The sequence below is a fragment of the Micropterus dolomieu genome, linkage group LG17, assembly GCF_021292245.1.
Source record: "Micropterus dolomieu isolate WLL.071019.BEF.003 ecotype Adirondacks linkage group LG17, ASM2129224v1, whole genome shotgun sequence".
NCBI lineage: Eukaryota > Metazoa > Chordata > Actinopteri > Centrarchiformes > Centrarchidae > Micropterus > Micropterus dolomieu.
This window is the reverse complement of record NC_060166.1, coordinates 7,962,733-7,979,787: the sequence shown is the minus strand read 5'-3', so window position 1 is coordinate 7,979,787 and position 17,055 is coordinate 7,962,733. Positions and strand designations below refer to the sequence as shown.

General features: G+C 41.4%; 1 protein-coding gene across 4 annotated transcripts in view; it reads right to left on the bottom strand.

Annotated features, from left to right (window-relative positions):
• The window catches only part of usp2a (ubiquitin specific peptidase 2a), a 42,939-nt gene that overhangs the window by 16,348 nt on the left and 9,536 nt on the right, over window positions 1-17,055 (bottom strand). For 2 of the 4 annotated variants that reach the window (XM_046074651.1, XM_046074650.1), the window contains exon 3: window positions 13,207-14,053. In XM_046074651.1, coding sequence (XP_045930607.1) covers window positions 13,207-13,980 — 774 coding nt within the window. In that variant the 5' untranslated portion in view covers window positions 13,981-14,053. Of the gene's footprint in view, window positions 1-4,226; window positions 4,739-13,206; window positions 14,054-17,055 lie in introns of those variants that run through there. The other 2 variants (XM_046074654.1, XM_046074652.1) reach the window with 2 other exon arrangements.

Sequence of the window (17,055 nt, the reverse complement as noted above, 5' to 3'; positions counted from 1 at the left end):
GATAGCAATACTGACAGATTTTGAATTGAGACTGCTTATATGTTTACCATTACTAAAATCTCTAAATAACATAGAAGTGGGGAATATTGATAAAATCCTCTAAATTGGTGTACATATAATTACAATATCTACATATAGTGTAATATAGAAATTGTTTATGGATATATAACAAGCTAGTGATGTCTGTTTTTGATAATCCAGCAAATAAATAAACACCTGACAAAGCAAGGTATTTCATCACATTGATAAAAAACATCATAATAAAACCTAATCTTATCATAGAGCAGTCCTGCCCAATAGACCCAGAGATATTAAACCACAGGTACGATGCCATAAACAGCAAGGCAAATGCCTCTGTCGATTGACGTATTTACATTGTCTCACAGTATAGACTGCCATATCGGTCAACCCTGAATGACATAATATACTCAGAATTACAATGATTTTCTTTAAGAAGTTTAAAAATCCTATGTTGCAGCTTTCGTGGGACACCAAAACTCTTCCAAGAAACAAAAATAGTAATATAACACAATATTCTTGTACACCGATGGGAACTCAAAAAGCTCATTCAGATTCTATGTGGATGACTAATATCTTATTGCAGTATTGGCAATACTCTAATAATCTGCCTCCAACACCAAAGCAATAACAAGTGCCACTTTCCCCCTCTCTGCTCTGCCTGTCTCTCTGAGGGTGTAAACTAAACTTCACACTACCAGCAGCAGGATGCCTGGGTCCACCTGGCAGTGCTGAATGCCAACTGCTGATTGGTTGGCATACCAGCGTGAGAGAGAGCAGCAGAACAGCCTGTTCTGACCTGTCCCTCTATTTGGCAGACCATAATAAACAATCTCCCTCTCGCTTTATGAGCTACCTATTTTGCTGCTGTCAAGTTTCTCCCATGTGAGCAGAAGTGACACTTTTGCTCGCGCACTAGTTTGCGTGTGCAGTCTGCGGCGACACACGCTCGGCGTTTGGCACTTGATAGGGAACGAGAGACAATGTATTTATTTCTCCCTTCTAAAAAGCACACAGAGGGATGAAATCAGTCATCAGAGCTTGTTGAGCCGGCGTCAGTTGACGTGGAGGTACAGCTCATCTCTCTCACACACACACTTACATGCAAACAAGTAAACAGTGAGATCCTCTTACGGAGAAGAATGGTTGTCTTTCTGAGAAATACAAATAAATATAGCCTTGCATTTGAAAGAATTTTAGAGGATACTCTTAACACACCGCCTTCACCCACTGGGGATAAATTGTACACAGCGCTGTATAGGCCACCGCGTGAGAGCGGTGAAGCAATGCAATGGCTTCTTATGGAACTGCTCTGCTCATCTTCAAACATCTCCACTGGTATGAATTTCTCTAGCAGGAAAGAAAATACAACCTCAGTGGTAGAAAAGTTAACAACTCGCTAACAGGCTCATGTTTACATTGTTCTGAAGCCTGTCTCATCCCAACATGCTCCACTGGAAGATCACACCACAGGCCTTGACAAGTAGACAGAAAAGAACCAAATACTAATGTGAAACAAAGTGCCTGCACCTCTTAATTGTATACGGTATAAATACCACACGTGGTATCCTCATATGAAAGATCTCCTGCCAAGTTACTCACACTCCAGTGTGGTGCACTCAGGCTCTGGTTGGTAATATTTTTGTCTGATATAAAAAAGCATGGCTTTACTTCTCTGAGATAAACAACAACGATTACGTACAGTAAGTGAATGAGCACATTTTAAATCAAGTCTAAACATGAATTAGCACTCAAAGTCAGTAGGGAAATGTATAATATTCTGTGCAGTACATCTTAACCATTGTCATCTTTTGATTGCTTTGCCATTTGTAGGATAGACAATGTGTTTTTCACATTTAAGAACAGGATTACTCTCATTATAAATCAATGTGTTGCTCATTTTTTCAATTAAGTGATAACCATTTTGTTTATTAAACATCACATGTTCCCAGAGCCCAAACGTGAAATGTCTGACTAATTAAAGATGATAGTTTATTGATTTTCAAAGGAATCATGATGTGATAATATAAACTTATCATGCTTTCATTTAGCAAAATGATGGAGTCCAAATGAATCATTCCCAGCTAATTGAAAACGCTCACGTGCTTTATGTGTGAAGATCATTTAGTATAATGTAATTAAATGATATTTGCAATCAATAATAATTTTGTCATTTTTTGAGTGACTTTGCAAACATCCTCCATATCATAACTATGTTGAAATATATTAAAATCAATATTGTTGTTTTTGATTGCAACTGTCCACATTTTACTTGATAAATTACTTAAATGATAATCGATTCATCATTTAAGCATTAGCTTTAAGACTACTGAGCAATTGTAGAAAGCAACCTTTAACCTTACAGCGGTCCGTACTGGTGTGCTGAGAGCCTGCGGTGCACAAACATTTGCGTGATCACAAATAATCCCACACATACACAAATTCATGCTAATACTAGTGCACATTTTCACACAAATTTCTCTTCACAAATGCACTCACTAAAGACAGCACATTTTCCTCGTCATGCATGTGGTGGTCTGTATGGAGGGAGGAGTAGAGGACATATGATGAGCAAGAGCGGAAGGAGGAGGACAGGACAGGAGGAGCAGGTGGACGGTGACAACAAAACAGAAAGGGTGCCAAGCTGCCAGGCTTGGCCAGCACTAAAGTGTATTCTAATGTGATTTCTCATTACATAACAGAAGCTGGCACACAGCAGCTCCACTCCATGCTGTAGCTTGGGACCATGCACACATATACAAACACACACACACACACAAACAATAGCAGCAGCAAGACTCTGGTGAGCACACACTAAAAAATGTTCCTCTTGGTCTCCTCATATTACAAATACAAGAACAGCTGACAAGTACCCAACAATCAATGTGTAAGTTTAACCTTCATGTATCTACACAAGGTGTATATATATATTTATATATATGTGTTAACCACTGGACCCATTTCCAACACTATCAGTACACAGTTTAGGACAATATATTGGTTTGCTGCAATGAGCCATTTATTAGATATTGGTAAATCATTGTTGAACACTTCTAATATCATTTATGTAGGGAAAACATATTAGTTTATTTGTGACTTTTAATTACATAAACCATTCCAGCATGGGAGGATTTAACTCTATAAAGCCTTGTCTTTTGGCTTTCCAGGGGACTTTTAATGTTCTACATATTTCACACTTATTTTAAAGAGGCTTTTCTACCATTAAAATTATTAAACACAGGGAAAATCATTATATACCTTCAACCTATTAATCTAAACCAATCTTTCCTTAAAGGTCTAAAGGCTGAAGTGGCTTACACGTCAATGCCTGTAAGCTTTTCTGTACACTGTGTACTCAGACCTACATGTATCTATATATACGGTATGGCTGTGTCCATGGAATCTGCCAGAAGCAACATACATATCCTAGTATAGGCTACAGTGCATAAAGAAACCCAGTCAGAATGGGTTATTTCTTTATGTATGCCCATTATAGTCCTAGGGTGGGATAGAGCAGTACAGTAAGAGCAGCTGTAACGTATGAGGGGGATTAAACGGTGGTTATATAACCAGTGACCTGCCAGTCCAGGCCTACTGATCCAGGCACAGCGGAGTACAGCGGCTTAAAAGAGCGGCTTACCTCTGCAAATGACTCACTTCAGCGTTAAACTGACTCATCTTTGACACGATACATAACATTGTCAGTGAAGTAAACATCTGCGTCCTCTTTATAATGATGCCTGCAACGAACCAAAGCTCTCTTACAAAATCTGTGAACCGTAGCCCCAATTCCAACTCACATTAACCTCGCACTAGAACAAGAAATATCACCTTTCCAACAGCATTATATGACCTGTAAAGCAGCACTTTTTAAATATTATATTGAAAAAATAATAAATTTTCCTTTACTGTACGTTATCGGCTTGTTACTACCCAGCGCGAGTGTTTTTGTGATTTAACATAACGTTAATGGATACCACACACGCACCAATTTCTGTATGATAACTGCTATTTGATATAGAATTATATATGCCTCATTTCATAATAAATTGTAGGCACTTCACATGGCATCTTAACTTGTGCCTTACGAGTTTTATAGCTCTGCCAATAATAAAGTTCTAATACGATATGGAACATTAAATTGCCTGATTTTTGAATGGAGTTTGGTGTTGCGGAGATAACGGTCCATAGCGGGGACCCTCTCTTACCTTGGCTTGGTTTATGAGGAGCCCTACGAAAGTTGACACCAGCACCGAGCCAGACATGCTGCCTTTTCTCCGCATCTCCTGCTTCAGAAACGGGAAGGCGGCGGCCGGCGGCTCCTCGGGCACGGTCACCGTGTAGGACTGTCGCATGCTCGGCATGCTGGCGGTGGGCTGAAGCCGAGGACCCGGCGCGAGCTATTCAGACGGCAGCGAAGGTTTTCGGAGCGCTCCCCGCTCTTTGGTTGTGGAGCCGTTTTCTACTGCGGGAAGGCAGTTTCACACCGTTTCTCCCTGCCTGTTGTCATTCATTCATTCATATAAGTTAACGGCACCAACCTCACAAATCACGCCGAATAGAGGGCATGTGGCTTTCCCTTTAATTACTGTACTTACAGTAGACCGATAAAGCACGGGTAACACGGATAAATAAATAATAACTATGACAAGAACGACTGACTGCTGTTATCATTCCACGCGGGGGAAATAAGCGCGTGTCGAGTCAACAGAGTTGCTCTGTAAATGGCAACAGATGTATATTGTATTCCGATTCCGTTTTACAGGACTAGAGACCCGCCCCTTTTGGCTCGGGTAAAAGTCGGCCTACAACAAACGTCAGCGACCGCCTCCGGCCGTGCTGCCTACGTCAGAGTCCCTCCTTCCCCACGCTGCAATCTGAAGGACTAATGCTGTGGTCCAAGGAGACTACTCATCTCCATAATGATCATGACAAAAAACTAACATATCGCCCCATGTGCCACAGTATATTGTATAGAATATGTAACAGCATGATAACAGCGTCCTGAAGGACACTGCTGTGCAAATGTGTGTTTACTACTGATTCACCTGGCGGCTCTAAATAGATTCTGCACTCCTAAAATGGGGCTTTAATGAGGTTCTGGTGATTCAACAGCACCACAAAGAATATGGGTTTAGTAGTTTTACTCAGTCACAATAAGAGGATGAACTGCTGCAATATTAGATTCACCCAAGCAACAACCCAAGTGCAGGAAGATAAAGGACGATAAAGACCCCATATGCTGTTTTCCAGAGACCCTTCAGCATATAGGGTTCATAAGTAGAAGCCTATGGTTTATTTTAACAAACAGATTCCAAAGATTTAAGGTCTTTCTTTTTACACTCTGGTTAACAAAAAGGAATCTATTGTTGTTACCTTGGCACCAGACCAACCCATATTAAATGTGAACAATCATAATTGTTGACTGATGCCTACATTTTTTTCAATAACTTAAAGATTCGTTAATTGATTTTTTTTTTTTATGGGAAAGAGAAAAAAATCTGGTTTCATCTTTTCAGTTAACAACAAGCAACCTTCTTGGTGTGAGACGACAGTGCTAACCACCGTCCCACCGTGCCGCCCCAAACTCATCTCACTTTCTCTAAATACATCTTACTAATTGTTAGAGGGCCGGGCAGCAACATTTGGAAAGACGTGTTACATCAGTGTTTCTTAATTTAACCATGGTGTCGTGACACACACAAGTGTGCTCGAATCTGAGTATGAGGGTCATATTTCGTCATTTCGGACAGTGCAAAATAAAATGGTTGAAGAAATATTAGGTGTAGCATGTTGTAGTACTGCCGGTGGTTACACAAGTCTGTTGACTACAAGCACCTGATGACACTGTTCAAGGTCTTGATGACAGATGATCTGAGACCAGGAGTTTCGCCATTTAAGAGAAGTTTCCAAAGTGATGCAGCTACTTAGTAAGAAAGACCGCAGAATGTGCTGTGCCTCACCTCCCACTTATGGGATAATACAGTTCAGGGTCACCAAGATAAAGAACAGACAGAATCATGAAAAAACAGCCACTTGAGCCAGCCCTGCTGTCTGCCATGTCTTTTCATAGAAGCTGGCTCTTTGTTTACCTTACCTTAAATGACCAGCCACTGACCATGTCAGTGCAACATCCATTCTGTGTGTCAGAGAAAGAGAAAGGAAAAGCACAGTGGCTTTACAGTGCAGGTGATTTTAGCTGAACGGATGTGTAGAGTGAAAGAAGTGCAACATGTCCCAAGCAGCAATCTCATGACCCAGGCTCAAGCCTGTGTACACAACAAATAGCCAACGAGCACATTCCATCCCCGGGCTCAACATGTGTGTGTCTGAATCCTTGAGGTGGCAAACTACAACGTGAGAGAAGGGGGCAAAGAGTCACCATTTGTATTCTGATATCTGATGGAAATAGCTAAGCAGTCTGACATAAAATTGGGACAAAAGCAGTCTCTGAGCAAAGTCATCTAGGAGAAGCCAGAGTACAATTACCCAGGGATAGCTGTTCTATTCCCTAAACTAAATTAGGCACGTTAGACTGACAATCTCTTCACTCAAGTGTTTAAATTTTACCTAGAAGGGCAATTAAAACTATTGATGGCCAGTAAATGGACCTGGGCCATCATTCTACATTCTTACAAGGTACATAGCATTCTTTAACTTGACATCACCTCATTCGTAGGTTGTGGGAGGAATCAAAAGAGCATGTGGGGGAGTTACAGAACAGAATGAAGCCTCCTGTGTCACTGTTACAGAACAGAATGATATCTTCTGTATAGGTGGATAGTTATTGGATAATTATTAAGCTATAAAGATGAACAAGCTCTTAGTGTGTTTCGCTGACTGTTATAGTCAGCTGATTTAGTTGCTGATCAGCTCACGAGGGAGGGAAATATAGAGCCAATTATGATTCTATGGAACACTATGTTTCCCTCCCTCTCCAACACAAGCTGATGTGCGGCTTTTGTTCTGCGGCAAAATGGCTCCCGTGCATCACCCAGGTGGGTGCTACACTCTGCTTTGAGTATCTAAGATAAAGCGCTATATAAATGTAATCCATTATTAATATTTCTATTAATATTACTGAAAATCAGGGGTTTTCAATGTCTGACAATGTGGGCCCCTACAAAAACTGAGACAACTGACAATCACCCATCCCGTCCCAGCACAATTGAATGGGGCAATCTGATATGAATGGATTTTGTTACTCCAATTATTATTCATTACTTTTGAGGGAAAATGATGCTGTACATTTTGGAACTACAAATCCCATAATTTGGGGGCTTAAAGAGGAATTGTAATATTGCCATGGAGTCAGTTATTTGGCTGAGGACTGCAACTTGGGCCCCTTTTTTAGCCTGCATTTGTTGGCCAAAATGTAAACAAACAAGGGCAGTTTTAAAAAATGATAAAGTTCTGCAGTTATTAGGAGCGTCTCTTTTTCTAGGATTTCTGAGCAAATTAGTGGATGTTTATTGGCGTAGTGTAAAGGCTCGAATATACTTGGGAGCGGAAGCTCACACGGACAGCGACGCGAACTACTTGACTTTCTGGAGTCACCTTTGGACGGACTCCTTCCACACATGCACAGTAGATCGGATACTGCCCTGGCAGCGCTAGAGGCACCTGGACGTGACTCCCGGATGAGGAAAGTATAATCCTTGCTTCAGTCACACTGAATTAAAAAATATGTGCATCCTGTCTGTGTGTTCAGATTCGACTCAGCTCTGACTCTTCCCCTGGGGAGGCACGCCTTGGAAAACCTCTGGTCTAAATGAATATAATAAAAAATGAACAAATATAATTTACAGTTTTCTTGGCACAATTTTTTCCAGTGACGATGAAGACCATAATAAGTGGTTTAAAGCCCTGAAAAGAGCTATTAAGTGGACCTTGAGTTAAGATTCATTTCTAAAGCTTTTTTCCAAGGTCAAGAATTAACTAAAAAGCTTAATTCCATTATGGCTAGGGCACAAGAAAACAAAAGCTAGCTGTGACTGGGCTTCACCTGCAGTAATGCAACCACTGTATCAGACTGTGGTGGTGAGGGGAAAGCTGACCAGCAAAGCAAAGCCAGTTATTTGGTAAACCCTGAGTAAAGTTATGCGAATTGGGTGGTGACCCAAATTGGATAAGCTAAGAGTCCTATGCTGTTGGCTAGACACATTGTGCACAAGAGGGTGAGAGAAACTCAAGGTGCCGCCACCTCTGCTAACTGATCTACCACAGCACTGGCCCATATTTTCCAAAGAACAAAGTAAAGCTTCAAATTGTGCCAGGCTGTGCTTTTTTTTTTTTTTTAATCAAACCATAAACTGTCTGACCAAGGTAGTGAACTGAGAGTCCGCAGTCTAAAAATATTGTTGACTCAACAGCAAGTCTAGACACAAAGCCTTAGCAGAATAACTTGGGGCAAAATCAAGACAGCTTTAACTCTGGCGTGCCACTCTGGCTTTACTGTGGTTGTTTGTGCGCAGGAGCCAACGAGCATGAGTGTGAGTGAAAGGTTGTCACTGTCATTACAAAGAGCTGGCTCTGAATCCGAGGTGAGGTAATACCCTGTCTCGTGTTTATAGGTCACACATAGCTCCTGAACAAAAACACTTTGGCTGAGTTTCTGATTGTTTTGCTGTCAGATGATCAGACTAGCTGTAAACAATTGAATAGAATAGGATACACTTTAGTGTCCCAGAGGGGAAAATGTGTCTTGGGCACAGGCTACAATCAGTTGCTTAATAACACAAACATCCACAAAAGAAACCTTCATACAGTCAACATAAAATCAACATATGACATATTTGCTCTATTGTGCTAAGATTTAGCACTAGAGTTCAGCAGCTTGATAGAGGTTGGGGCTGCTTTTCAGCTTCACTGTTAAGTTTCCAAACCAAGCTGTGATTCCATATCTGATGATGCTCTCCAGAAGGGCCCGGTAGAACATAAGCATGATCTGATTGCTTACTCTGTGCAGTCTCAGTGGTCTTGAAAAGTACAGTCTCTGCTGTAGTGCTATCGAACAGGTGGCCAGTGTATGTTTTCCAGCAGAGAAGATTGAATATGTGGACACCTCTGGTGTAAGTAAGGTTAGTGAATGAACCTGTAAGAAGAACTGTGAGTGTGCACAGCTACTGATGATGGGTAAAAATCTTAATAATAACACAGTTTGACTAACATAAGAGTTTGTTTACAGCCTAGTCATCTGGCTGCTGGTGTTTCTTGCTCTGTTGGACCTATTTTTTAAAGCAATTCTGAAATCTAAGCAATTATATTGTTGAGTACAATGATATCCCAACAGTTAGAAATCATGGCCAGAGCTGAGAAAATAAAACCCAAGTTGTAATAATCTGTTTTTCTTTTAAGCTTGGTTGGCATAGCTTTGCATTGTAGGTGACCCAGTTCATAACAAAAAACACCAATTATGTCAAAGGCTTGTGCATTGTGCATAACCTCCTAATACAAGACAAGAGCTATCAGCATTTGGGAAACAAGCTGTACCTAAGTAAAATAAATGATGAGTGATGAGTATGACACTGGAAGCCTTCTGCTTAGTAAAGCCATGTTTTCTTTCTCGTACGTGTCCTGGTCTGATTTGAATATCATGCATGATACAAACAGGAAAAACAAGAACAACAGTCATGTTAACCAGCTTGCCTTACTCATAAACATGGGACAAGATGAGCAGGACCATGAGGCACCAGCAGCTGCTATTTCTGTGTTGTAAGCTTCTGAGGGACTATCAGGACTGGGTTTACCTCGATTTGCCAAGACTACTTCAAGCGACCCACAGTTTATATATTCATAATGAAAGGAGAACTACTGTTAATTTAAGTTGTTCCTATAGTCATTCTGTAGGACTGGTATCATTGGATTCACTGGACACTAGGAAATTTAAAATCAGGTCACATTTTACACGTTGAGATTGGAATAAAGGGAGATAAATGCTGTGGAGGGAGAATTGGAGAATGCTAGTCTGACATCTTTGGCAACTCGACAGACATTCAGTAAAGCTGTGTTAAATAAAATGTTAGGAGGAGAATGAGGAGCTGATTATTTTATAGGAAAAATTTAAATTTAAAATACACAAATGTATTATACATATGGAGAGAGAGGTGAAGCTCGGGCTGAGCATTAGAATTTGTTCAACTGTCTGCTGTAGAGGCACTGAATTTGGTGGAGGCCCCAAAGTGTGTGTAGAACATTTTCCGCATCTGGGTCATTCTTTCAAAATCTGTGACATAATATTGTACAACAGGGAAAAAAGGGCAAAAAGCCGCAACGTACTGCTAATATTTTCAAATACTGCTCACTCTGGTCGCTTCACAGTTCCTGGTAGTGTCTCCTTGGGGCTACCACGGTGTCAAGAAGTAGGACAGGGGTGCACAGAGACAGTTTAAAAGTTTAAAAGTTATGGTATGGTATTTCACTGATACTGACATCAAACACCAAAATATTAATATGTTTAAGTGGTGAATTCATGGGAGCATCTTCAACTGAGAAATCACATCATTATTGCTAATATCCAAAACCAAAAATTTTGTTATACTGAAAAACCGATGACATCTGTAAGCCTCATTTTCACAAATGGCAACTGAGTTACTTCTTAGTTGTTGTTGATTGTTACTACAATCTTTAACTACCAATAAAAGATTCCCTCCTCTCTAACTTTCATCACCCTGAACGGCAAGAAAACAAAGCACCACTGTGTCGCCTGAGGATGGCTGACCTGATATGACATAATGAGAGAGGTCACTAAGTGGTCACGGCGGCTGTCATTCTGACGCTCATCAGTCATGAGATCATTCCTGACCTTTTTCTTCAAAATGTGTCAGCCGGCGCACATGGACATCTTTGACACGCAAGGGGTGTCTGCTGACCAAAAGCTTTATGAATAGAGTTTATGTAATGGAGTAAAATTACAATCAAATACAAATCAACCCAGAGTTGCAGCTAATGATTATTTTTTTCTATTGAAAAATCAAATGATTATTCTTCTGATGCATTGTTTAGTCTATAATATGCCTGAAATAATGACAAGTTGAGTTATTTTTACTTAATGGAACAATTTGGAAAATACACTTATACACTTTCTTGCCAAGAGTTAGATAAGAAGATTGATACCGCCCTCATGTCTGTAGAATAAATATGTAACTACAACCAGCAGCAGGTTCGCTTAGCTTAGCATAAAAACTCTACCTACCAGCACCTCTACTCGTTGATAAACCTTATTAATGTCATATCTTGTTTGTTCAAAAAACGAAGTGCAAATATCCAACTGAAAGATAATTTCACCCCTTCCATTGAGGCCTCTCTCCAAAGCCACTCCCCTAAACACCTGTTCATGCACAGGCAGATGACAGCTGGTGACAGCATCAGATACCGGATTTTGTATTTAATTTTTGTGTCAGAGCATTTGATTTATTGATTGCTGTCGGGTAAAGAGAATTTCAACAAATATAACAAAAAATGTTTATGAATAAATTTCCTACCTCAGCCTTAAACTACATTTACCATTATCTACTAAATGGTTTCTGTTTAGCAAAGATTGTTGTTTCAGTACTACACAATACTATTGTTTAAATATGAGACAATCTCAAACTCAAGACCCTTACTGAGGCTGGTTTCTGCAGACTGTGCTCCAAAATATTTATCAGTGCAAATGCCCAGCCCTGGGGGAAGAGGGTGATTAAATGTGCCTGGAGTAACAGAGGCCTGGGGTTAATTAACAGTCCAAATAGCCCAGCTGGTGACATCCAGTGAAAGCCCTGTACTTCTCAGCCTGTGCATGATGGATAGGTGTTGATTACTGGATACGTTAAATCAGAATAAAAGTCAAGTTCAAGCTTGCCAAGTGCACTGCAGGAAAGGGTCAGTTATACTTTATGAGGTGCTATGAGTTACTGGCCTGATGCTGATACATGGACGAGTACCAATACCAGTCTCTTTGTGCTTCACAGTGATGAAATGCAGGCTCATAGTACAATATAATATTTTTTTTTACAAGCAAAAAGAAATAATTTTATCCAGTGTTCCCTAGACTGTACAGACACTCTGATTAGTACATGGTGTCCGGTGACCTCATGATTCCCATTGTTTAAGCTTTATTATTGCTGTATTGCTGTTATTGATGTTATGATGGGAATGAAGTTCTTTATTTTTGAGAGTATGGGCCTTCCTTCTAATGTAGTGACTAATCCTGAAAAAGAGTATCGTTGCTGGAGGAATGTTTGACACACGGACTGATTAATATGCTCATGGAGAGGTGGTTAATAATAACTACATGATTTACTTCAAGTGGTACTCATAAAGCACTCTGATGCATTAGAACTTCATCTGAGAGCGGATGGTAATTACTTTGTTAATTAACAAAATGATAGTTACAACAATAAGAGTGTAATATAGTGAACACAACACAACAATGATGTACAACAGAATTTAAACTTTATTGTGCCCCAGTATAATCTTATAGTCAATCTGTCTGATCCTGTGTTTGAAAAGGATATTCTAAGAGATGTTTATTCGTGGTTTTAACTTGAAGAGCACTTTCAAGTAGAGATTTACCAGAAATTCACCCTAAATCTCTTTTCCACTCTTCCTCCTTACTCCCAACCACTCTCCCGCTCCTCCCCTCTCCCCATCCTCCTCCAATGTAAGTGGTTATCGGGGTTAATCTCGGACGGAAGTGGGTCAGTTGTGCTTTCTGACCCGCATAGAGGAACCTCGGGTCATTAATACTGAGCTTAGAGATGAGGCTAGTGGCCCAGCTAATCAAAGCCACCTTCTGAGAGGTGTACGTTCGCTTAGTGTTGTGTTAGAAAGAAAGACGCATTGTAACTGTCTGAACAGCTCAGTCTACCAAGGAACACGTTAAAGGCATGTAAGAGAGTATAATACGTCTTGTACATTATTGTAAACCACAACTTCAAGTGCCTTAACATAAATTTGAGCAACAGTGCCCCCATTTGGTAAAAACAAGTATTCTCAGAGCCCCACAAGGCATTGTGGGGCTTTCCCATGTGTGTGAAACTAATGAAATGAAACCAGTGTGCCTCTGTGGTGAAGACTGCAGCTCTGACTCATTCTCTTTCAGCTTTACTCAGGCCCTGGATATTGATCCCCTCTGGAACAGTAAATCCACAGTAAAAGCAGCAAGCTTCAAACCAGCACGTTCAACAACAAGAGACATTCTCTTACCGTGGAGTCCCTGGTGGGGGAGTCGGACAGCCTGTTACTGCTCGGTTCCCATGTCGAAGAGCTGTATGCTCTGCTGCTGCTGCCGAAGGCCTCCTGGGTGGAGCTCCGTGAGAGGGCCTCCTGAGTAGAACTCCGCGACAGGCCTGAGTAGCTTGGGCGGGAGCTTGTGCCATACGAGTTGGCCACATCGCTGGTCCGACTTCGATAGCTCCGCAGGGCACTGGTGGAAGAAGACTGGGTGGAGGAAGAGGAGGAGTTGTCACTGAGGCCCAGAGAGGCCAGGTCCCTGCTCAAGTCACTCTGGGATACAGATTTACGTCGGTTGAGTAAGATGCTGGAGGCCACCGGTGAAGAGGAGAGGTAGCTGGACTGGGCCGAGGACGAAGAGTAGGAACTGTAGCCGGTGTAGGCAGATCCGCCACTCAGTCCTGACCCTCCATAGCTCTTGACGGGGGTTCTGCTGAGGCTCTCGCTGCGGCGGCTGCTGCTGCTGCTTCCGAGGATGTCGGCACGCGGGATGGTTCGACCCCGGTCGCGGTCGGGGTCTGAGGAGGTGCTGTAGTTGCGGCTGCGGGCGGCGGAGCTGTTCAGATAGCTGGAGGAGGAGTAACCTGAGGAAGAGGTGGAGGAGGAGGTGGGGGACTTGTAGGAGGACAGCCTGTCCCGCTCGCTGTAGGAGCTAAGGCCCGGCGTCAGGGAGGAGCTGTAGGAGTTGTAGTGGCTGGTGTAGGAGGAGCCAGTGTAGCGCTTGGCGGTGGAGGAGACGCGGGACATCCTGCTGCTGCTGCTGCTGCTGCTGCTGGTTTCTCAGCCACAGGGAGGGAGAGCCTCTGGAAGACTGCATTGACTGCAGCCACAGCAAAGAGGCACGACTATTAGTTCATCAGCAACAATCAAATCAATACTTACACTACAGCAACAGTGTAGGCACAAGTTAGGACATCATTTATCCTTGCTTTACTAAGCATTAATCTGGTTTTAGAGACACAGGGATTCAAGAATGTGCATCACTGACTATAAAACCTCCACCATTTTGGCATTATATAATTAAAACTTAAAATCTAAAGTGATATATGCCCATATTGATTATCCTGTCCTCTTATTTAAAGTATTGTATCAGTATTTTCACGTTTCAACCCATTTTCAAAGCACTTTATAGTGTTTTTCACCCATTAAGTGCACTACGTTATCAAAATCAATCTATCTGAGTGAACATCGCGTCTCCTTTTACTGTCGACAAGGATGGTGTTATTTCTGAGTGGCACATAATGCAGTAGTAGTAAGTGAAAAATGTCTCCACTACATTAGCATACAACTATATTGGCACTTTAAAGCCCAGTGTAACAATTCCATTAAAACAAAGTTTTTTTTCATCACCCAAGAATCAGGCTAAAAATCCCAATAAACTGATCCCCCGTTCTAATCACCAAGAATATGATTTATATCCTAAAATGGCCTTACACTACCAGGAACATAAAACAATGCAAAAGTGGAATTAGGTGCGAGGATGTGAATTATTCTGTGGCATATTGCTTTAATCGAGGGTCTCGTAATGTCTCCACTTTATGTTTTCTGGGTTTTGAAAACTACTGACCCCCGCTGTGACAGACTATACAGTCTGTTCTGTGAATATTCAGATCTGACAACGGTCTTTGTGACCTAAATATAATAATTTATATACTAAACTAGGGCTGGACAATAAAACAATAATTATCGCAATATAATCTTTTTCAATAACAATATAACAAATGTTCAGTAAATAGTCAATACATTTTTTATTTTATTCGCTTGAATCATAATTTTTTTTATTAAGATGTTTATTTTGTAGAGGAAAAAGGACTGAAAAAAGCTTTTACTTACATTTTACTCGTGCATATTGGTTGACAAAGATTTTATCAATTTAGTTTAAATAATTGTTTTGAATGTTCTGCCTCAGATTTGTGAAGTGATCCACTGCTTGGCCTCAAGTGTTGCCCATAAAGAAGAGTTTAAACCAATTAACCATCAGGTTTCTTCAACTTCTTCAAAATCAGCCTTTAAACTCGAAAGAAATAACGATTTGATACTTATCGTGATAATTATCGATATCGAAAGATATGAAACTTTTTAGTGTGTTAACATTTTTGGCCATATCGTCCAGCCCTATAATAAATAGTATAAAGTATAAAGTGTAGTTTCCATGCCTAAACTGAGATTACTCAAGTGATGTCATGTGAATAGTTTTCTCAGGTTTAATAAAGGTCCTCCAGAGCCACAGCATATATTGTTTAATGGTTTTCGCAGCGTAGCAGATCTACATGTGACTATAAAATCAACTTTAACATGTACAATGAGTTGTTTCATATATCAAACCAATGTATATGGTTTCATTGTTACCACTTGTACTCCCTTAGACTTAAACACATTAAAAGGACCTACAGTACATAAGGCCATCATGTCTGTGTGTCCACCTAGGGCCCAGTGACATTAGCTACAGCCCCTACTTTAACGTCTCTGCTGCCTATCTACAGGCTTTTACAGCGCACAGCTGGTTACCCATGAGGTTTACAAAGTGTAGCAGAGATGCCTACAACATGGATACTCACACTGCGCAACTCTAAGAGGCATGACAATCCCGTAAAGGCAGACCTGTAGTGACACAGTTAGCACTAGCTAGCATGATTTCTGATACAGTATTTAGTTGTGATCTAATGCACAAGGAAGGCACAGCATCTTCTACTGGGCTTTGAATCCCACTCACTTGGAAAACCCACTGGAGCCTACCAACATTAATCCCCTTCTAAAACCAAGGAGATGAATAGAAATATGCAACAAAAACGCTCCTGACTATTTTGCACCAGCCCACCCCTCCTCTGTCTCTCTGTATAGTGTGCGTCTCCCACGGCTATAATGGGAGAGTCCAGCTGGGTGCTGGAGGTAAAGCCAGGCAGGCAGCACAGTGTGTTCCTGTGGCGGCAGACGCAGAGAGAGGCTCTTGTTCACATGCACAGCAGCGTCTGAATAAATAAAAGTATCTGGTGTTGCTGATCCGTGTTGAGTTCAGTGAGTGGGGCTCCTATTTCTTTAATCTGTCTTTCTCTCTCTCTCTCACACACACACTGATCCCTGTCCTCTCTCGCTCTCGCTCTTCCTCCTCGGCACCCTGCCTTCTCTCTGAGTACATATACTTCTCGTCAGTGTAATTTCCCCTCCTTCTGGGTCTCTATCGCTTTCTCCCTCTGCCTCTCTCTCTCTGTGATCACTGGTCTATCAATAATTCAGCATATGGATCTAGAGTTGGCAGACAGGCGGCGTGCTGGAGACAGGCCAGCACACACTGTTAGGCCAAGACACACAAAGGCAGGCCAGGCCATGAATGTGGCTACTCAGTTGAGTACTGCTGAGCCAGCCAGGCTAACAGCACCAAGAAGCTGGCCTTGCTTTAAGTCAGCCAGTTGAAGACAGGCCTGGTAGATCTACGTGTTTTGTTTATATAATTTGGCAGCAGCGGTGTTTGGAGGGTTATTTTGGTTTTGGCACTGTAATGCAGATGGCAACAATAAAACAGAACACTGCATCTCTGACATCACCCATACTTTTCTAATGGGATTGAGCCTGGATCTGGATTTACTGTCCATCACCACATTTATCCGTTACTGGAGCCAGAAAATTACCAAGTTTGGGCAACGTGGCAGGAAGCCTGGCCGAAACTGTGGTGGAACAAACATGCATCAACCACCGCAACTAGTGTGATGGTTTAACTCACCTGTCATACAAACTACAAACTTACTAAAAGACAGCCGCATATACAGACCCCTAACCCTGGTGCAATAACTTGCAGATAGAATGGTTACTAAGCTATTAACCTTT